The sequence below is a fragment of the Puntigrus tetrazona genome, chromosome 23 (assembly GCF_018831695.1).
Source record: "Puntigrus tetrazona isolate hp1 chromosome 23, ASM1883169v1, whole genome shotgun sequence".
Taxonomy (NCBI): Eukaryota; Metazoa; Chordata; class Actinopteri; order Cypriniformes; family Cyprinidae; genus Puntigrus; species Puntigrus tetrazona.
The window spans coordinates 3,185,090-3,207,792 of record NC_056721.1 but is presented as its reverse complement, the minus strand read 5'-3'; the positions used below and the strand labels follow the sequence as shown (position 1 = coordinate 3,207,792).

General features: G+C 39.8%; 1 protein-coding gene across 6 annotated transcripts in view; it reads left to right on the top strand.

The window, feature by feature from the left end:
* Positions 1-1,381: 1,381 nt before the first annotated feature.
* hdac7a (histone deacetylase 7a) overlaps positions 1,382-22,703 on the top strand; it is a 64,129-nt gene continuing 42,807 nt past the window's right edge. For 2 of the 6 annotated variants that reach the window (XM_043224859.1, XM_043224857.1), the window contains exons 1-2: positions 1,383-1,680; positions 17,349-17,417. In XM_043224859.1, coding sequence (XP_043080794.1) covers positions 1,662-1,680; positions 17,349-17,417 — 88 coding nt within the window. In that variant the 5' untranslated portion in view covers positions 1,383-1,661. Of the gene's footprint in view, positions 1,681-16,385; positions 16,565-17,348; positions 17,418-22,703 lie in introns of those variants that run through there. The other 4 variants (XM_043224862.1, XM_043224861.1, XM_043224858.1 and 1 more) reach the window with 3 other exon arrangements.

Genomic DNA, 22,703 nt, shown 5'->3' with positions numbered 1-22,703 from the left:
ACTGAATCTTAAAACCTGCCGATCAGTACTACAAGATATGATTGAATACAGCTGGATTTAGATTATAGTAAGATGCAAATTTCATCAAAAATTCACGCTTGTCTCTGCATCTGTGAATAGTGTTTGTGTCAGCTTTAATAGCATTTTTTTAAAGGCAGGAAAATCTGAATTATTAAAATCTATAGAAATGTCTAAATATAAACGTATAATCATTTTCATATTTATTTAAAAAATAAATCTGCATCTGCAACAAGTCTAGATTATAAAGCAGAAGTTATATGGCCATGCGAAAATCTAGGTTAGCTAGGTTAAAAAGGTAAAACGCATTACAGTTACATTTCATGTTATTAGCTTAATCATGGAAATGAAACTTAAAGGTTCACATGGCATTCATTAGTAACATTTCAAATATGGCAGAACTTTAAAAACCTTGCAAGATTAACTTCGCGTTACAGTGATATATTTTCCAATTTTTTTTTCCTTTTCCAGCTCTGTGAAAGCATCAGTTGAGTCCCAATGTCTTCGCTCCAGAAATTGAATTAAGAACGGTGAAATTTGTCTCGATGTGTGTGCAATCACCCTAATAATAAAGTCTTTTGTAGTGTACTGCTGTGACCTAAAGACCTCATTACAGGGAAGTTAGGTTTTATTATTATTGTTGTGTGTGTGCGTTTGTGTAGAGAAACACACTCGGATACAACGAAGTGAACAGACAGACATGCAAAATCATTGTGGCTAAAATTTCTCTCAAACATGGCTCACATCTCATTTTGTGGACAAAATCCAAGCAACGTGAACTGAGCTAAATTTGTTCTCTACAAGAAGTGTTTGCAGGACCAGAGACATATTACACCAAATCTAATGGGATTACATTGTACACAAGTATATTTGCAGTTTTTGTACAAAAAAAAAACAACAAAAAATATAATAAAATATAATAAATCTATCACGTCTGTATAATTAAAAAAAAAGTAAAATATTTTATATATATATATATATATATATATATATATATATATACATATACATTACATTTTTTTACTTATTTGTTTTAAATAAGTCACAAGTTTGGAAGAAAAGAAGGGTTTTGCATTATTATAGTAACTTGACTTAAAGTACAATATTTTAATGTGAATTTTCTTTTAACACTAAGACGAAGTGTCAAACTAAATTTCTAGACTAATTGCAAAAACAACATTCTTTCTGTTGTTATTTCATTCCCTGTTGTTGTTATTAGCACTTTCTAATAATCTGACTGTCGCTTTTAGCGTCTGATGTTCATTTTCCTGCTATTGTCTGGCATAGATGGCCCCGGCCTCCTTAGAGCGCGTCCCTCCCACCTCCCCAAACCCCCAGCCCTCCCTTCAGCACCAAACACACACACACACACACACACTCTCTCTTTCCTCTCCTTTTCTTCCTCCGCTTGCAGCTTCAGACATTTGGGGAATCCTGAAACAAGTTGTTCCCGCGAAGAGGCATTGCCAACTAATTTTAAGTAGACTCTGAATGAAAGAGGCAGCTTCAACAAGAGCCCTGCCATTCCTGCCCTCCCGTGTTCGCTCCTTCATGTCTTTTGTTGTGGACACTGACTGCGCTGCCTGGACACCGTGAGACATTCGATTATGGACATAGAGACTCTGTAGAGCCCGGCACGCTGCATGTACGCTCGACTTGCGGGTAAGTGTCCGTTTTAAGATCCCTCTCTTCAGCTATCAGGTAGCATCATCAAGAGCTCGCTTCAGGTCTCTAGAACTTTTCCCTCAAGTTTCGATTGAGTTCTGTGACATCTCGGTCCGTTCCGGGTCTTTCCTGTCAGGCTTTCTCAGGCTGTCTTTCTTCCCCCGCTGCCTGGGATCATTCGGAGCGCCTCGACTCAGATTACTGGCTTCCTCCTGTTGTTCGCGGGTGCAGGTTTTCTCCTCCGCGCTCCCACGCTCTAGCGCAGAGGGGAAGGAAAGCGCTGATAAGAGTTTAGGAGTCTCAGGGAGAGTGGCTTTTGTTAGCTGCCTCGGTGTGCGTCTTAAAAGGAGGGGAACGTTTAGCAGCATGCGAGCCGTTTTCTTCACTTGTTTTGTTGTTTTTGGAGGTAACGTTTCTTTTTATGGGTGGAGGGGTGCGAAAATTGGAAACAGACCCACCCTGAGTTGAAATGAGTCAGGCAGCATATGTGCATCTGTGTCAGTCTGGGACAAATAACAGTCCCGTGACTTAGAAAAGGCAAAATGAGAGATGTCTCGAGATGTTAGACAAGGGAGCTCTTGGGAGGTTTGGACGTGATTTGTAATATTTTGGGTTTGGGAAGCGGAAAGGGAGGATAAATTGATGGTTGGTGTGTGTGTTCTGGGTGGGTGGAATAAGATTGGATATCTGCTGCCATGCAGTCTCTTAAATTTTCTTCAAAGGTACTTTTTCCAGAGTTGACTAAAAGGGTTATTATAAGTTCTTCAGATGACTGTATTGGTTTGGGTTCTTTAACACACCAGTAGATAAAAAAAGGTGCCATCATGTTGTAAAACCAGGTTTTGCCCACCAAAAGTGACTGAAGCTTGTGTACTATTAATCATGATATTACAATGCAATTAATACAACATGTAGAAGAATTCTGTCTATGTATCAATTTTTATAAAACCACCAATCAGTGCTACAAGATAAATGTGATATAATTCATTCATAGATTTATATTACATTTAGACTCTTGTCTCTGTGAATGTTTGAATCAGATGTGATACTCAAACAAGAGAACGTTTGAGAGGCTTTAAATGGCTTGGACATGATTTGTAATATTTTTGTTTGCAAAGTGGAAAGGGAGGGTAAAGTGATGGTGTGTGTTTTCTGAGTGGGTGGAATAAGATTGGATATCTGCCATGTATGCAGTTCTTTAAAGGTTCCTTCAGAGGAGCTGACTAGATGGGTTATGCTCTCAAGATGATTGCATTGGTTTTGGGTTCTTTAATGCACCAGTAGATATAAAAAGGTGACTAGAACTGGTATGAGTAATAATTTACCGTATTTTTGCCTCGTCATGGACTGAATAACAAGAAGTTTCTTTACTGAAACTGAAAGATGCATTCATTGAGAGTTTTCTTAAGGATTTGATCATTTTTTGGACATGGCAGACCTAATGGTGGAGATTTGGGAGGAAATGCCCTCTTCTCACATCCATGAGGAAGTGGCTTTGCGGCCAGCCTTGTGATGCATTTCTCCCTCAGACTGATACAGACGCCTGTTTCCCCAAAATTTCACGGCTGCTTGCTTTTGTCTATGCGATATGCCCATTTTAACATCGAAATTAGGAAGTAAACATGTAATATGTTGAAGTCTTTAGTTTTGAACTTTAAAGGGAGAAGCTCTGGTTATGACTGCTGCCAGTTTATGCTGAAGTAGTCAATGAATAGCATGTCATAATCCCTGAAGACCAAACCCTGGAAATGTGACACGATTGCGAGACACCCGTAGCTTCTGAACTGACGTGAAACCCAAGTCAGATTTGCTCTTTGTACGATCTGTGTTTTCAGAGCTATCAAGCTTGTCTCAAGTGGCCTGAGATTCCCAGGTTTCGTGGGGTATTCATTTACACACGGATTTAAAACCCTCTTCCTCTCATTATCCTCTCTCTGCTGTACCCTTGTCTCTCAGGAGCGCCTGTGCTATTAGTGATAAGGCCGAGTAGCGGTAGCTTTTCCTGTCCTGAGCAGGAAGAGTTGCTCTCTGTTGGGCCGCTGGCTTGTCCTGTATCCATCCTCACATCCACTGGGAATATCACTGTAGTGTTGAGGGCAGCCCTCGGATCATCCAGCTGTTGGCAACCGGACTGAACTGCCTGTCCATCTGGACCGCCACATGCTGCACACTGATATCGTTCTCATTGTTTAGGCAGCAAAGATACAATCAGCTTAGATGTTCACAGACCGTTACTTAAAACAACAACAACATCTATAAAATGGCTGCAAATAGTTTGTTTTATCGTACTTTGCATAAAATGTCCACACTTCCTGACAGATACTGTATGAAATATGTTTCTTGATAAATCATATGTAAACAGCAAAGGAGAATCTAACATGTTAGTCAATCAAAATGTGCTTAGTGTGTTTAATGTTAATGTGTTGCTAAGGCATCACTAAATAGTTGGTTGGGAATTGCTGAGTGGGTGCTAGGGTTTTCTGGGTGGATGTTAGGGTGCTGGCAAGTTGTTGCTAGTTGTTCAGGTATGTCTTGGGTGAATGCATGGATGTTGTTAAGTGGCAACTAGTGTTGTGGGTGGATGTTAGGATGTTGTTAAGTTGTTACTAGGTGTATTGGGTGGGTGTTAGGGTATTGTTAAGTGGTTGTTAGGTGTTTTCAGTGGATGTTAGTGTGTTTTTAAGTGGTTACTAGGTGCTCAGGGTGGATGTTAGGGTGTTGTTAAATGGTTGTTAGGTGTTTTCAGTGGATGTTAGGGTGTTGTTAAGTGTTTACTAGGTGCTCTGGGTGGATGGTAGGGTGTTGTTAAGTGATTACTAGTGTTCCGAGTGGTTGTTAGGGTGTTGTTAAGTAGTTGCTAGGAGTTTTGGGTGGATGGTAGGGTGTTGTTAAAGGGGTTGCTTGGTGTTCTGCATAGTTGCTTAATGGCCTGTTTCAAAATTCTTACTCCCAAGTCTTTGTAACACTGTTTCACACTCTTTTCAAAATTCAGGCAAAAATTCTAAATCTGATTACTGAAAGAAACCCTTTGATCAACAGCTTTAGCGATGCTTGTCTTAGCAGCACCACTAATTAATCCGGTCAGCCCTGAATGGTGACAGGAAACGTGATCTCTCATCATCATGTTCTCCCAGAGGCCGGCTCACATGAAGCCCTGAGGTCAAGAGGGTGAAGAGGTCACCTGACTGCACATCCTTTCAGACAAAGATCGATCCTTAAAGCACTCCATTCCCAGACACGCAGACACATGTCCACACCATCAACGTCAACAGTCCATCTGCACGGCTTCATCTTCACTAAACAAAGTGGAGTGATACTATTTTCCTCAAATTTCAGTTGAATTTTGATTTCATGAATGCATTTGATAAACAGAATGGAAAGGTGGCACAAAAACTTTTTAACCTTTCTGAAGGCATCAGCTGTGATCACTCACACACGCCGCCTGGATATATTGCTGGAATATTTTCTGAGCATGGCTTGACAGTGTAGCTCCATACTGAGCAGGATATGAGAAAACTATTTTTGTCCTCAACAATTTTGGGATTATCCACATGAGTGGTTTGTTTATAGAGTCGTAGCGAAGGTTCCTCTCAGATGTGGTCATGTGTTTGATGCCCTCCTCTGGTGACTTCAGTGAACTGAATAAATAGGAAACGTCTATAAATAAGTTCATGGAAAAGCCTCTTGTCTCTGTTATGCTTTCAAACCACAAGATGAGATGCTCAGTTTACATGAACTGCTTGTCAAGCATGTGATGGTTTGCCTTCGATCAATTTCCTGTTGAGCATAAGGTATTTGTTTCCACCTTTTAGCATACGTTGAGATACACAGGAAGTGGATGCTGTATAATTTAGTGCATTGCGTTTGTCATTTTATCCAGTGACCTGGTAACCTTTTCGTGAAGCAGCATGGTTTATTCTGTATATTTGGCGCACACATCTTTGTATGTGGTGTCTAGCGATTGGTCTGCAATCAAAACTCAGATATCTCAATATAAATATGCTGCATTTCTGAGTTTGTTATCAGATATCATATTGCATTTCTTCTAAAACCAGATTGCCAGAGTCTGAGCTAAAACATTTTCAAAGCGCCATAGTTGTGTCGGTAGATATTTCAAGATACGTCTAAAATAAGTTGAAACCTCTATTAGACAATTTCCTCTGAGATGTATTACATAGATACCTGGACGCAATTACATTTCTCAAATCTTAAAATTCGTCAGAAGCGCAAACTTACTTGCCCGGTAACCATCTCAATGTCAACACCATCTCACGCTTTTTTTCTCAATTAGAGGACGTCATTATGTTTTGTGCTGCCTTATCAGTCTCTAAACAAATGTCGAGCGCAGAAGGGAAAAACCTGCTGATGGCAAGCCAAACCTTTCCTGGAAAAACACACATGGAATGGCCAGTTATTAATAAATTATTTCCAGGGAAATCCTTACTGTAGCACTCTGATTCATGATGAACACGTTGCGAAATCATAACAAATCATGCTTTTATTGCACTCGTAACGTTAAGCTACTGTGAGCTTTCAGACCAGGTATGCAGTTTTCATGTGTAACTGCAGTTCTTATATAGAAGTCCTCTTCAATTCTGTTTTCATAGCAGAAATTATATTATAAGACCAGGTTTTTTAATTATTCAGTCCGAATGTGATTACCTTTTTAAATGTTTTATTTGGTGGCAGAAACGGAATTCCAACCGTTTCTGATTTTGGTAGTATTTTTTGTTGACCTGTCCACACCTATACCAGTTTTTCCTTTTTCTTTTCATCAGTTCTTCTGAGTTTTAGAGGTCTGAGGTTAGAGGTTTTTGTTCGATTCCTGGACGTGACTAAGAGCTTGACAGGAACTCTCATGCGTTACTCATGTACTCGAGGGTCTTCTTCTCCGCTGTGGTGTATCATCTGTCTTGTGCGACACAGCTACTGAAACTGAAATGTAAAGCTGCCGAGGGTTCCATTGTGTCACTGTGTTGACCCTGTTTTCCACGCTGCTTCTTCTGCATTTCACTGCACGTCTCGATTTCATTCGTATCCTCATCTGCAAAGACAAGTTGGACAAACAGTCTGGAATGAAAGTTCCTAAAATACATTTTTTTGTAACAAGTTTCATATGCATGGTGTTAAATGGTGGCGGGGCTAACAAGTCAAAATGAACGCTGTTTTCTTTCTTATTAGTACTCATCAGTACACATTATTCCACTGATAAAAATATATACTTTTTTTTTTTGCTATTGGTTTAAGATAAAAAAACAACAACATTATTTGCCACATTCTGTCCATAAACAATAAAAAAACATTACAAATGAGGCATTTGTTGCATCCAGTAGGGACATAATTACTGATTTTCATGACTTTTTATGTTTCGCGTTGTATCACCACGTCTGCAACATCAAACGACAAAACGACAAGAAATACCCTTCATTGCTCAAAACTCGCATTTGAATTGTAAGTAGTAGGTTCTTGTAATAAGAAAATGTAACTTACTTCAAGGTTCTGAGTCAGAAGCACCAGACTGTCCTTGCAGATTAGAATTGGATGAAAGCAGAAAGATCTCAAAAAGATTATATATTCATAAAATAAGTTTTAAGTAAACAAGCGCAAATAAAACAATAAACTTGGCTACTTAACTGAAATAAAATGTTCTACTGATTCGTAACTCTAAAGGTGGTCTAACACACCCACAGTGGGTTATGATTGGTCCACTTGCTCAAATCTGATTGGTATTTTATAAATTTTGTGCGTGCAAATTGGTTTTTGTGAACATACATCTTTTGTGTGAATTATTGACAAGACTAATCCGTAACAGTGTTGTGAATACAACTTAACCGCCGATTTCTAACTTTCTCAACGACGCACAGCATCTCCAGAACATGGCGCCCGCGGCAACACTACAGCGAGAACAATGGCTCCGCCTCCTTCTTTTTGTGTAAACATTTGGGCGGTGTTTGAAAATAAACCCACTCTGTGACGTAGAAAAGGGGGTGTTTGAGCGAGCCGTTTAAGGGGGAAAGTCATAACGTTTATAAAGAATATGTCTTTGGTTTTGAGATCTTCAGGGATCTTATCTATGCACAAAAAGCTTGTAACACTCTAAAGAGAAAGGAACGCTTGAAATCAAATCATATGACCCCTTTAAATAACATTGTTTCAGAGAGCCATATAGCCAAATGCATTCATAGTTGTAAATTAAACTGAGGAATCTTTGGTTAGTTATTTTAAAGAAGCAGTAAACCCTAAGAATGGAAGCGTGACCTTTCGCTGATCTGTTGTTTGGATTGGCCAACATTCTCAAGCTCTGTCTTTCAATGCAGCAGCTACTAGGTGTTTTTCCTGTGTGTGACAGATTTCAGAAGTGAAATACGGTAAGGACGACTTCACAGTATAACCACTGAAAGGAGCTGATGAGCGTTAGCGAGAGAGAGAACGAGAAAGAGCGAAGACGAGTAGAGACACAGCCTGGGTTTATTTTTAGCCTTCCTTTCCACCTCTTCCACCCACCTTTTCAGGATTGTTGTTGTTGAAAAAGGTGGGCCCGCTGTCGAATGATGTCAAATGTTGTCAGTGGCGGTACATCACGTCCACCTCGAAGCTTGCTGGGAATTACCCCGTGTCGCCTCGAGCTCTTTCGCCATCCATATCTCTCAGCAAACTGAAATCTCACTACACTTTCCGCTCGGGAAAGTCTGCAGCCTCATAAAGCCATATGAAGGCATTTCTGGTGGCAACGTTTTCCATTGTACTTGCTTTTAATCGATCGTTTCATTAGGGCAAAAAAGTGAATTTTATCGGCGTCTTCTTTGAGGAAAAGACATTTCCCTGAATTTAGTCGTTTTCTGGGAGTTCCTTATTTTAACCTAGAGGTTCCCATATTTATATCTGTCTCGAAGCATTTTGTAAATCTCTCTAAAGACAATTTTAGGGAATTTAAGAAATCGCGTCTCTCAAGGAAAAGCACAATACTTCTACATTCCTGAAAGCCCATGTGGCAGTTAAACAGTTCATCAAAAATGCAAATGAGCTGAACATTTATTCACCCTCAGGTCATGCAAGATGTAGATGAGTTTCTTCAGATTTGGAGAAATGTATCATAACATCACTTGCCTTTGCAATGGATCCTTTGCAGTGAATGGGTGCCGTCAGAGTCCAATCATCTCATAAAAAAAGCAATCCACACCGCTCCTATCCATCATTTAACATGTGAAAATATATGTGTTTGTAAGAAACAAATACACCATTAAGACATTTTTGCCATAGTCCATAATCCATAATATTGCAGGGAACGAGTTAATTGCAAGTTAATAGCAAGTATTATTAATTATTAATATCTTAAGCTAATTTGTGACATTAATTCTGATGCAGTACCCTGCCTCACGGAATTTCAATCTATTTGCATTGATGTTATTTATTTTTTGGTTTTGTTTTATTGTTGCAATTCAAAAAGTTTTATGTATTTGATGTTTCACATAAATGCTATATTATTATATTTATATCCATATGCACATCAAACAAGTGCGTATTGAATGCAAGTCAGTTTGGTAACGGTTTATTTCAATAGCCATCAGTAAGTTACTTTGCAACTACATTCAAGCACAACATGTATATATGTGTATATATATATGTGTGTGTGTGTGTGTGTGACTGTATTTTTCTCTAGAGGCCCGTCTCTCTGTCCGTTCTTTGTTCTGCTGACGTGCTGGTGGTCTCTGATGTAGGTGATCTTCACATGTGAAACGGTTTCCAGCAGCAGTAACTGAACTCGGAGCGCCGCAGCGATACGCTTTGAGCTGCCCACACTTACCCACATACCCCAAAACACTGGAAAGAGAGCGTGGAAACACTTCATATTTGTCTCTCTTCACACCTCGTCCTCCTGTGTGTGTGTGTGTGTGTGTTTTTCTTCCTGCATTGTGCTTCATTGTTGACTAAAAAGAGAGCGCGAGACTGTTGGTCATCATTTCCAAAGCCAGAAAGCCAGCGCAGTGACCTGTGTGTCACTGATAATGAGTGTGTGTGTGTATGTGTGTGTGTGTACACTGTGTTGTTCAACTGTACTCATTAGCTTCGGTGTTTGAGATAAACGCTCACCATGTGATAACGGCTTGTTTGAGCATCATTAGAATAATAGCAGCCACAGCGTGACCTCTGACCTCCGTACCGCTAGCACTGTAAGGTTACTTTGGAAATGTAACGAGTTACAATTACAAATGACCCTATTTAAAAAGTCTGTTTCGGTTACTTTAATTACAGTTCATTACATATTGGATTACTTTAATAATTTCGTTTTAAATTATTAAAGTTTTTAGCTGTTAGTTAAGCCGTTAATATTATTCAACATACAAAAAAATTTTCAGATGAACTTTTTTTTAGAAATTAAATTACATAACATCATTACTTGTAACTAGTTACTCCCCAGCACTGCACTTTAATAATACTATATTGCTCTTTGTTCTGTTTTTTGTTGTAATAAATCACCAAAAGCAGTTGCGCACCATGTGATAGTTATTAAGAGAGAGGGAGGTGGGATTTATTTGATCCAAAACATTGTGAAATATTATTACAAATAATAACAGTTATAACAAAATATCACTTTTCTATTTAAATATATTGTAAAATGTAATTTATTCCTGCGATCAGTGCTGAATTTTCCAAATGCAATTTAATTAATTGATCTTATTTTAGTATTTTTCTATTATTGATAAGGAAATGAATAAATACATGTATTTATATACAGATTTTTGTCGTTTCAGTGCTGAATAAAATTATTAATTTGATTTATATTGAAGTTGATAGTTTGCATACATCTTTCTATAACATCACACACACACACACACACGCACACACACACGCACACACATAAAATAACTGAAATATACAGTAATTCACAATTCATAATAAAACAAGTTTTAAGTCTTAAATCAGCACTACGTTGCATTACTGTCTATATTAAATATATATAAATAAATATGTAAATCTGTATATATAATGGGAATATCAACAATAATAACAGTTTAGAAAACCAAACAAGTTGTGCGACTTTATGAGAAAATAAAAATAAGACACAATAGAAAGCAGGGTGTGAAAGGGTGTGAGGTTAAACCGCTCCTGTGTATTTGCAGGCGTTATTTCTGCCAAATAAATCCAGGCTAATGAACTTTTACGACGCTTTTAAACAGACGGTCGACCAAAAAATGATAAGCCTAATGTGATGGCCTCAGGTTTTATTGTAGTTCACTGAAAAACGTATTCGCGCTTCCGCTGTGATCACTGTGTGGAAAAGAGCGGCGGGAAGATTGGTCTCCTTTCGCGTGTGAACGGAGAAAGCAAGTCATACGGGTTCGAAACGACGTGCGAGTGAGTACATGATGGCGGAGGTTTCATTTCAGGGTGGATTTTCTCTCTTTGCAGACTCCGATTAGGGTGTAAGTCTATTAACAGGACCGCGGAGATCGGCGTTCGCGTAGAAAGCGCGCGGCGGCGGTAAAATGTGGTCACGTGGTTCCTCCCGGTGTTTGTGTGAGTCACCGCTGCAGTCATTATGAATGAAAAGATTCCCCAACTCCGAGCTTAACCACTTCTCCCATGCGTGTTGGTTTTTTTTTTTTTCAGGGCTCGGAAAAAAAAACGGCGTCAGGTTTCGAAACGACCGAAGAAAAACCAATAAAGCAGAAAAAGTCGAGCCGAAATCGGTTCCAAATCCTGAAATTCCAAGATCTTGAATCCCTTCCAAGATTCTTGGAATTCTGCACCTCCCACGAGGCTTTTGTGCGTTTTTAAACTCCTGACATGGGATTTTTAATTAGCGACTGGAGGCCAGTCCCAGCCTGAAGCCAAAGTAAACTGTCAGGCTCTGTAGTGCTGTAGTTTGTGTTTGCTTTGCCCTGCTTTAGTCATGTTTGAGTCACATTATCTGAAGTGTAACACCCCACCCTCAAATACTCCTCCCTAATAATCCCTATTCCCATCACACACACACACACTTCTCCTGGACGCTCTTTTCTCTCCACACCCTCTCTTTTCCTCGCTCTCCGTCTCTTTTCTTGTAGCTCCATCTGTTTTTTGTCGGTGATTTCAGCGCCTCTCCCACTTGTAGCTCTCTGGCCCCATTGCCCTCTGTCTCTCTCAGGACTCTCTCCTTACCCAGCATTCCTCAAATTCCTGCAAGGGTTCTTAAGGGACGGACCTTTCTGGCAAGCCGTGACACCCCGCGTCTCCTTCTCTCACCCGGTTCGGTTTCGTTTTTTCTGTAAATAGATTAATAACAGAACAAATAGCAAATACATTTTTATGCAGCTTTTAAGATTCAGATTTTCTCTCGGAAAAAAACTAAACTAATCACCTTTTTTATTTATTTTTTTATTCAGAACTCAGATAAAAAGGTGTGAAATGTGAGAAATAAAATTCTCAATTGTAAGGAAAAAGTCTCTGAGGTAAAGTGCCTCCTAGCTTGGTCACACACACTGCTGGTCAGTAAAGGGTGCCGCAGGCTGAGAGATGAACTGCTTGACATTAAGCCCACAGCAGAGCCGGGTCTGTGCATGACTTTCTCTTACTGTCTGTTCAAATGCCACAGAGAATCCGATTAAAACTTATCAATGGCTGCTATTATAACGGCACACATCCCGATCAAACCTGCCACATTAGCGGAGGAACACTGCCATGCTTTCACAGCGTGTGTGTGTGTGTGTGCGTACGTGTGTGTGTGATATTTTAGAGGAAGGTAGTGTAGCTGAAATTGAAAGAGCACATTGAGGCACACAGAGATGTAATCAAATCTGGTTGATTCATATGACTGGTTTGCTGGCATTCCCAGCCATCAGTTTCCCAATTCTGTGCAGGCTGTGTGTGTGTGTGTGTGTGAGAGAGAGAGAGAGAGAGAGAGAAAGAGCAGTGGTTCTGTGTGAAACAACAGGAACAATTATCACGGTCTATGAAAACAACAACAATCATGATTATGGCTGTATGGCGTTAGGTTTGAAAAAAAAATGTGACGCTGACCTTCATCTCATGGTTTATCATTTTTAGCCTTTTTGCTATATTGTTACTAGGGTGTTCAGGGTGGTTACCAAGGTGTTGCTATGCTGTCATGTAGGCGTTCTGATCAGTTCTTATAATGTTGCTGGGTGGTTTCCAGGGTGTTGCTATGCCATCATTAAAGGTCAACATCGTATACTAAGACTGACGGCAGATGAAAAGTTGTGTTTTTCTAGAGCGATATGGCTAGGAAGCAGACTCTCGTTCCAGTCTAATAATCAAGGAACTCAGCTGAAATCGTATTACTCCGTGTCTCTCACAGATGTCTCCATGGTTGCAAGGCACGCTCCCTGTGCAAACAGCCCTGTGTAATATGATTGTGCTACCTTGATTATTACTTCAGAATGAGACTAGTGTTCCTGGCCATATCAGCTACGTTTAAAAAAAAAGCGGAGTGTTCCTTTAATGTTTTCTGAATAGTTTTTAGAACGTTGCTATGTGGTTCCCAGGGTGTTGCTATGCCGTCGCTAGGGTGTTCTGAATCATTTATAGAATGTTGTTTTGTGTTTTTCAGGGTGTTGCTATGCTGTTGCTAGGGAATTCTGAATCGTTTATAGGATGTTGTTTTGTGTTTTCCAGGGTGTTGCTATGCTGTTGCTAGGGTGTTCTGAATCGTTTATAGAATGTTGTTTTGTGTTTTTCAGGGTGTTGCTATGCTGTTGCTAGGGTATTCTGAATCGTTTATAGAATGTTGTTTTGTGTTTTTTTTTCAGGGTGTTGCTATGCCGTCGCTAGGGAATTCTGAATCGTTTATAGAATGTTGTTTTGTGTTTTCCAGGGTGTTGCTATGCTGTTGCTAGGGTGTTCTGAATCGTTTATAGAATGTTGTTTTGTGTTTTTTTCCAAGGTGTTGCTATGCCGTCTTTAAGGTGTTGCTAGAATGTTGCTGTGCGGTGTAAAGGTTGTTCTGTATGAAACGTTTTCTGTTTGCTAATATTTTCCTGAGACTTCTGGAAAACGCGGGAGCAGTACGTCCATTCAGCACCGTCCCAATGCTAGTGGGTTCTGAGTCGTTACTAAGGCGTTGCTGTGATATAATTAAACAGACTCGAGGTATTTTGATCTCCAGATTTAGATCAGGATGCTCCTTCAGTGTATATCTGCAGGGTTTTGCCCGTTTTATTTTCAGTCACACCTTGAGCAACAGTTACGGCGATGCTTGCCTTAACGAACAGCATTGAGAATAATCACAGCAGAGACGACTGCTCACCGATCAGCGCTGGATGAAAAGCATCACTCGTCACTCAGAAGAGCTCAAGTGAATCTTTGTTCAGTTTTCTCACCTGACAGGACCAACATGAGAATCAATGAAACCTAAATAAAATCGCCACAGTCCATCCTTAGTTTTTTTTTCCTCCGAAATGTAAACGGCGAGCGCTGGATCCTGGCTGTTGGAGAGGATCTCATTAGTGTGAAGTTAAGTTTTTAGTACGGTTTTATGTAGACAACAGAAAATCACTAAAAAAAGACAGTCACATAGAAAACAGCTATATTATGTAGTAATAATATTTCTATTTGTTATTTTTGTGTCTGTCTAGAAATGTGTGACTGAGAGATGAGATCTTACTGTGGTTTCTCAACAAAGCGCTTACATTTTTTTTTTTCCTTTTGGCTAACTGATATTTAAAAAAAGATCCCCTGATGCTTATCACACACGTAAAAACAATAAAAGAGCGATTCGATCATTTGATGTACAGATACATTTTAAAAGCACTATTGCATGCAAAAACATTGCAGATTTGCATATCTTTAATGTCTGATATGTAGATATATAAAAGTCTAATACAAATATATATATATATATGATGCAATTATTTATAACAAATATTGTAATTAGAGTTGCACTCGAATGCTGGATATAAAAATGAAGTGTAAAGAATCATTTTTTACAGTGTATTATATATGATTTTTTTCATATGCACAAGCTCAAGTTTATTCATAAACAGATGATTCAAGTTATGAGGCATCCATGAACTGAAAATCTTTCAGCACAAAAGGATATCACATAGTGTTAAAAACCTACTTGCACTGATCAGTGACCTCGAATTTTCATCATGAATTTACTTTTTTTGCTTGTTTGTGTAAAACCCCTGGTTTATTTTCTGTTTTCCAACACTGGATGCTCTGTGTTTATATTAATCTCTGCATTCAATAGAATATGATATACATTAAAAGGCGTGTGTGTGTGTGTGTGTGTGTGTGTGTGTTGCCTGTTCCCCTGCTGTGCTGCTTCACTCTCAGATCATGGTCTTGTTATTTTCAGCTTCTGCCGGATATGATTCAGACTGAAGGACTGTGTAATTATAACACACACACACACACACACACGAGGGTTTCTGGTAAGACTGTTGGGATCCCCCGTTTGGAGGAGCATTTAGGTGCAGCACAACACTGCTTTAGTTTCATTATATGTGTGCAGTGTGTGTGTGTGTGTGTGTGTGTGTGTGTTCAAGGGTCTTTGTTTGGTTCCTCTGCTCCAAAAGTGATTGAAATATTTAAATAGCTTTGAGGTTTTATGCGCTGGAACCCGTTTCACTTTTAAAACAGACGCGTTTGGCTGCACCTACAGCGCATGCTTGCTGCGTTCGTCGCTTCTTTGCACCAAACTGAAGTACCGAATGTTTTTGGTAGCGGTGAAAAAGCTGCACGGGCGCATGATGGCCAGAAGGTGCACGTAGGTAGGTTTTGAGCCGGTGACGAGAACTGAGCGATCGGGCCTCACAGAGGAAATCAGAAACCCACTGGAGACCGTCACTGTGTGTCCTGGTTTCTGAGAAACGGGTCATGTAGTGGTTTTAAAGCGCGTGTGCGGCGCGTGAACGCTGACCGGTTCTGTTTTACTGAGAAAGACAGAAAGCCTGACTGACATGCACTGAAAGTACATGAGCACATAATGCGCATACGTCTTGCATCACGCACGGTTGTTTTGCCATACATCTGTTATCTCTGGAGGAAATGAAAAGGTTACCGAGCTAAGGCTGCTAAAAAAGATTAAAAGAGACTCGACGTTAAACTTGAGTTAAAACAATTTTAGTGAACGTGTAAAATACGTAGTCGGCTTATTGGAAAAAATACAAACTGCATGAATAAATTGCATGAATAAAGACAGAGTATTTTTTTTAGGGAGACATACTTTTTTTAAAAAAATAATTTTTGTCTGTATTTAAGCAATAGATCAACAATAGAATAGAAACAGTTCAAGACTATAGAAAACACTATATATATATATATATATATAATTTTTTTACTATTTCTATTTGAATTTATTTGTGATGGTAAAGCTGAATTTTTAGCATCATTACTCCAGCCTTCATTGTAATAAACATTATTCTTATATGCTTTTCAACCTGATAATTGTTGTTTTATCTTATCTTATCTTATCCGATGCTCATTTCTGTGGACTCCAGCACCTGCTGCTGAAACACGGCGTGGTTTACATGGAGAGCAGCAACAGAATTCAGAAGTACACTAGAGTGCAGTGTGGATGTGGCCGCGGCCTCAGCCAATCAAATAATAGAGAAGGAAACAATGCGAGAATGCAGGCGCGAGACGTCACGCGCTATTTTTGGAGAACCCCGCCCACATTTCTATTTTCGTCCGCCTCAGGGGCGGGGCTTACCGAGATACTTGTAATAACTCACTTTCTCCACTTTTTCTACCGCTGCCGAACATCGCTGCTGGTCTTTTTTTAAATGGATGTCAGGCTGCTAACTGAGGATTAAGGCGAGCTTCGTCAGAGGAAGCATTTGGACATTAAAAACAAGCCGTTGAGACTTCTGCAAAAAAGAAGGAGTTTCACACAAGGGGATAACGACCTGTTGCGTGCTTTTCTGTTTCGCATAAGGTAACGTACGGGCTGTCTTTCGTGTTATAAACTGTGTCCCGCTGCTTTGGTCTTTATGAGGAAGTCGGTTTGCCTGGCTTTTCAGTAGCTGTGACTTTTGAGAGCTTTGCGTGGTTTAGCCGCGGCTTGTTTTGACAGCGACGCGTCGGTCTCTCGCATTATTAATGAATTATTTACATATTTATGATGTCAAGCCCGGTTTGTAAACACGTCCGCCTTTACGTTTAATGACTGCACGCAGTGCCGGTGATGCATGTAAAGAACACGTTTAGAAACAAAGTGGAAACGAAAGCCGAGCAGACCAAGAAACAAACTATCCAAGTCACCCGTCTAAAACGGCTAGCGAGACAGCTCGCCTGTCTAAAACCGAAGTTCTCCATACTGGGCTCGAGTCTCGAAATGCGTCTTTAACTAAAAAAAAAACTCGGTGTGTGCAGTCTGACTGAAAACAGCCCACTTAGTCAGCTTTTTGAAGGTCTTAAACTAACTTAGGTGAGAAACGCAGCCTACGGTTCCTTCAGCCGTCGTAAAAATTTACCATGGTAACCGTAATCTCTTCCAAAATATTACCTGTCGCTATTTCCGCTAATCTTTCATTTATCGCTTTCAGAGTCCTTAACCGAGGCGTTTTCATTCAAGCGCTTTATTAATGTCGGCGGTCGAAGCCCTGCCGTGTTCGCTGACTACTCCGACCGTTTATTTGAACGTTTAAAGGTTTGAGACGGGCGTGAGAGGCAGGAAACGAGGGCTCTGTCAAACATCTCCGCTTCTTCTCGTTTCACAGATGGAAGTTGTGCAGCGGGACTGATCGTCGAGACAGACCAGAGAGACGCTCGCTGCTGGGGAGTGGCAGGTACGACACCTCCGTTTCTTTCACCTGTAGCTCCGCGTTGGCTCGAGATCGCGACATCCTTTTTGCCTTTTAAAGCGCCCCGCTTCCCGGAACTATTTCATTCATCGGGTCTGTAGGCCTGCGTGATGCGGACCTGATTATTGAGGATTGTTATTATTAATGCAGCGCGTTTGGAAATGTGCAGGTTTTCCCAGAATTGTTTTTTTTTTATTTTTAATAACTCTAACAAGGTGATTTTTGGTGTCTGTGTGACGCAGGTGTCATGGTAACCGCAGGTGTACAGAATTGCTTTACCTAGTGTATGTTTCATTTTCGACAACCGCAAAGTGTGTATAGATTGTGTCTGTTGTCTGAAGATGTTTTTTTTTTTTTTTTTTGGAAGATTCACAGACAATTTGAAAGGTGTTTTAATAAGCAGCGTTGATGGTGACCACCAGGGCTGCTTTTATTTAATCTAAAAATACAGTAATTGCCATATTTGTGTTTATTGTCAAACAATATTACAGTGTCGAATAACTGTTTATTGTAGAATTTAATGTATTCCTGTGACGTTGCATTTTTTTCAGCATCGTTGCTCCAGTCTTCAGTGTCACGCGATTCTTCAGAAATCATAATAATATGATGATATGCTGCTCGAAAAAACAAAATCTGATTATTATCAATGTTGAAAACAGTTGTGCTGCTTCATGTTAAGCGGATCCGTGATTGGATTACGAGTGATTATTTTAGTCTCTTCTTGTACAGATATGCAGGAAATCTGAGCAAAAGCTGAATAGGAGCTTTAAATCAGCTTTGTTGCGACTGGGAGAAGCGTTCGGTTGAATTAAAGATGCATTATAGAGCTAAAACGTACGGCGGATGTCATATTTCAGATGTGATGTTATTTGTGCTGCTTTACTCCTGATTGAATCAGTAACAGACCCTTCTAGATAAGATGAAATCTCCAGGACGTGGAGATTAGATGACCAGCTTGACCATTCATCGTCCCGCATTAGTGTGCTTAAATTCATTGACGACATGCAAAGCGAAGACTGCTCCTCTGCTTGACCAAAGCCATTAAAGGCAAATATAAATAATAATAATAAACGCACTTATATGCCGAACATGTTGACGCTCATCCTGAAATGCTACTTTTCTTCAGCATAAAATCTAAGATGTGTTAAATTTAATCAAAAGTTGCAGAAAAACTTCCAGATTATAGTAAGATAGTGATGACTTTTCATAAAGCTTTCTGGTTTGAATGGAAGCATAGCTATTAGCCTCTTATGTCAAGCCACGTGTGAGCAGGGTTGATGGGACCCCATAAAAACAGTAAAGAAAATCTCAGCAGAACGTGAGAAGTAACGATCAATTAATTATGCAAACGGCCGAGACGTTTAACCCAACAGACCGATTTTACCAACTAATAAAATTGAATATTTTGCTTGCATTCACAGAACAGGTTCACCATTCTCTCGAGCTGCTGGCGCATTTCCAGTCGCCTTTTCAGACTTGACTCAGCGGATGGTACCGTAAACAAACAGGAACGTATTTGTACGGGACATTGCTTGGCGTTGGGCATGGCTTGAAGCAGCAGAGTCCTGTAGCTCGCGCCCGGCTCGAGTTGCGTGCGCCACAGCGGGCCAGCGTTTGCGGGAAAAACAACATGATGAGGTCATGGCCAGCGGCGCGAGGATAACGTTTCAGCCGTGCCTGTGAGAGGGATCCGATCCGCTCCCGCTCTTTTGTTCGGCTGTAACCGGGCCCCGCGGGCCGCTCGCGAAGCCCGCTGAACGCTCTGTTGTAGAAGTGCCGGCCCTTTTGTCCTTCTCACAATTTATGTAGCGCGTGAGACCCGATACAGTTTCGTCATAGTTTATAATACAGATGATATTGGGCAATGTGATGGAACTAGCAGGCCTAATCATATTGCGTTTAGTAACTAAACCACAGTTTGTGTAAACTACCTCAGAGTGAATTCCTCTAAAGTCATCGGTGGTTTTGACATGTACGTACAACTCTCCCTGCAGCGTTAGCGCATCTGATTGCTTTAGAAATGTTCTGGCTGTCATCTAATAATTGTGCAATGCGACTTATGGAGTGTGTGTGTGTGTGTGTGAAGCAGAGCTAAAGCAGCGTCGTATGAGTTGGTTAGTTGAGGTTAGCCAATTTTAACTGCTGGTTTTCTGGAGCCAAAGTCGCATCTCTTCGGTTTCCGCCCCTAAAACTATTGTTTCATGTTAACTAAATCAACCTGACTATGTTGACTACAGTAGCTGGAAGAAATACCAGTTCGCTGGTTAGTAGGAGATGCTAGTTAACTGGTTAGATGTTTTGGGCCTTAGTCTACTGGCTGTGGATAATATGTCTTAAACTTAGCTTGTTATGTGGTGACAGCAGAAGGAATATTCTAATTCTTGGTTAGTAGTTAACTAATTGACCAGGTAGGTTATTTAAGTTTGCTATATCTCAACTTTAGTTTTCGTGTCAAAAATATTGTTTGATATGACAACATCGCTCTTAGGTTAGGTTACAGGACAGCTGGAAGAAACATCAGTTGTTTGGTTAGTAAGTTGTCGCACCGATAAGTTAACTAATCAGTTAGTTTTGTGACTATCTGATGCTTCTAGACTTTGTTGAGTAGTTGTGGACCATGTGATTTAAGTTGTGCTTCTGTATTGTAGCAGCTGGAGGACGATTCAAATTCCTGGTTAGCAGGGATTGCACAGACTAGTTTACTAATTGGTTAGTTCCACCGCTGGTTGGAGGGTTTGGGCTTGCATTGACTAGTTGTAATTCACTTGACTGGCTTGAAGTTATGTTTGTTCTGTATGATGGCAGATGTAAGAATTCTCAGGTATATAGGTTATTAAATATTTTCTTGTTAACTAATTGGTTAATGTTTTAGCCCGTGTTGACTTACCGAGGAAGATGTTATTTAAGTGGTGCGTGTTCTGTTGTGGCAGGTGAGGTAAGATTTTATTTCCTGGTTAGTAGGGCTTTCCTATTAGTAGGGGGTAGTAGGGGCGTGTATCACGTGACTTAAACTGCACTTGTTATATTGCAACAACAGGAGGACACTTTCGATTTTGGTTAGTAGTTAACTAATCAGTCATCACTAAACCAGTGTCATATGTGTTATTTATATTTACTCAGGACTAAAAGTTGTCCCATGTCAAAAATTACTTAACCAACCTGACTTTGTTGGAGATAGAACTAACTGCTTAAAATTGTTGGGTTCGATGCATTACTAAGTAATCAGTTACTGTAATTTAATTATATTAAAGTAAAGGGATTACTTTTTACAGTTACTTCTGATGTAATTGCATTAAATAGTGTATAGGCTAGAACAATTATATGTAAATGATGTTGCATTTTAACATTAAATCCACTATCTACTGTTAACATGTATGTAATGTAATGTAATATAAACTGTTCATATTTAGGTCAGTTCAAAAATTAAATGCAGATTTTGTATTGTTTATGTGAAAGAATTACGAGTGGTATCGAGATATAATTAGTAGTTAGTAATTCATTTTTTGTAGAGTAACTTTTTACCAACACTGCTCTTTAAAGTGCCATCTGCATAATGATTTAAAAAAATTTTTTGCCAGCTCACTGGAACACATTTACCTGCAGAGCGATATAAATGGACATGTTATGCGTTAGCTGACAGGAATGATGGGAAGATGTTCATTTTGAGGTATTTTTTGCATCCCCCACCCTGTGAGGGGCAGAGAGACAGGAGAGTCAAGTTGACAATAGTGAGATTGTTTTTCAGGGAGCTGCTGTAAAGATCACATTTCCTGTTACTGGCTGAAAGCGGGGTCAGCTGACACCAGCCTCCTTCACCGCTGCGGCTGTCATCACCGCTAAGACCCGAAAAAACGACACTAACAGCTTCGGGGCACAAGTTAACTCTTAACATGTACAGATATCATTCCAGACAAAAGCTGTGTCGGAATCCATCTGTTGCTAGTGGTGCTGACATTGAAGCGATGTGATGCTACGCTGAGGAAGGTTCCGTTTGTTTTTGCAAATCTGAGCCCTTCGTGATTCATCCAGGATGTGACAGTGCTGCCTTCCGAAACGTCTTTGATTTTGAGTATGATTTTTTCAGTTCTTCTATATGCGGAAACCCTTACCATTCCCATGATCACCTACCATCATCTAAAGATTTGAAGGTTATCGTACTCTTGCCCATTTGCCTGGTTGTTAATTTGTGCTTAGTTCCATTTGAAGAGGATTTACAAACTAGTAGATTAGTCCTGTGCTTCGTATCGTTGTTGGTCACAGATCACGTGACTAGTTATGTTTCGAGTCAGCGTTGATTAGTTGTCTATAGTGTGGCGCAACTTTTGTTGGTTCTCTATTGTGACAGCTAGTGGAAAATTGAGTTTCCTGGTTAGTAGGGCTGACTAATGAACTAACTGATACCGCTATTTAATGTTTAATAACTGTATTGAGTAGTCATGTACCACGTGATGTTTTGGGCCTGTTTTAACTAGCTTTAATTCATTGGGTTTTAGCTGCAGTTGTTCCAAATGGCAGCAACTGGAAGAAATGCCAGTTTTTTGGTTAGTAAAATGTTAACTTTTCTAGTCATTGTTAGTAAATTAGTTAACTAATCAGTTTTAGTTCTAGGACTATTTGATGTTCTAATTCTTGGTTATTAGTTAGTCTAACTAATCTATCAGTTCTGTTTGAGGTTTTGAGCCTGACTAGTTGTGTGCCTTGCGATTTAAGATGAGCTTGGTCTGTAATGCTACAGCTGTAATAAAAACCATACTAACTAGGTCATTGAGTTTCCTTAACTCTAACTACTTAACTGATTCATTTGTTTTATCATTATTTGATGGCTTTTTACAACAAAGTTTGTCGTCTGTTAATTTTTGCTGGCCCTTTGCTGGTTTAAGCCGGTCCTTACCTGGTCATGTGCTGGTTCTAAAACATATCATACCAGCAAATGTTGGCTACTAGTTAAGTAAGTGTTTTTAGCACAATTAGATAGGTTGGGCCAGTGTTACCTAGTTGTGGATCACTTGGCGCCAATTGAATTTGTTCCATAAGACAACTTTTGGAAGAAATTTCAGGGTTTTTGGTTAGCAAGTAGTGGCACAGACTAGTTAACTAATCAGTTAGTTTGAGGTTTGAGCCTTTTGTTAGCCGAGTAACATGTGACTTCCACCACGCCATGGCGACAACAAGACAAATTCAGTTTCTTGGTTAGCAAAGGGTTGCACCAACTAGTCAGTTAGTCAACCAGAGGGAGATGAGAATCTGAAAATAAAAATCCCTGAAAAACAC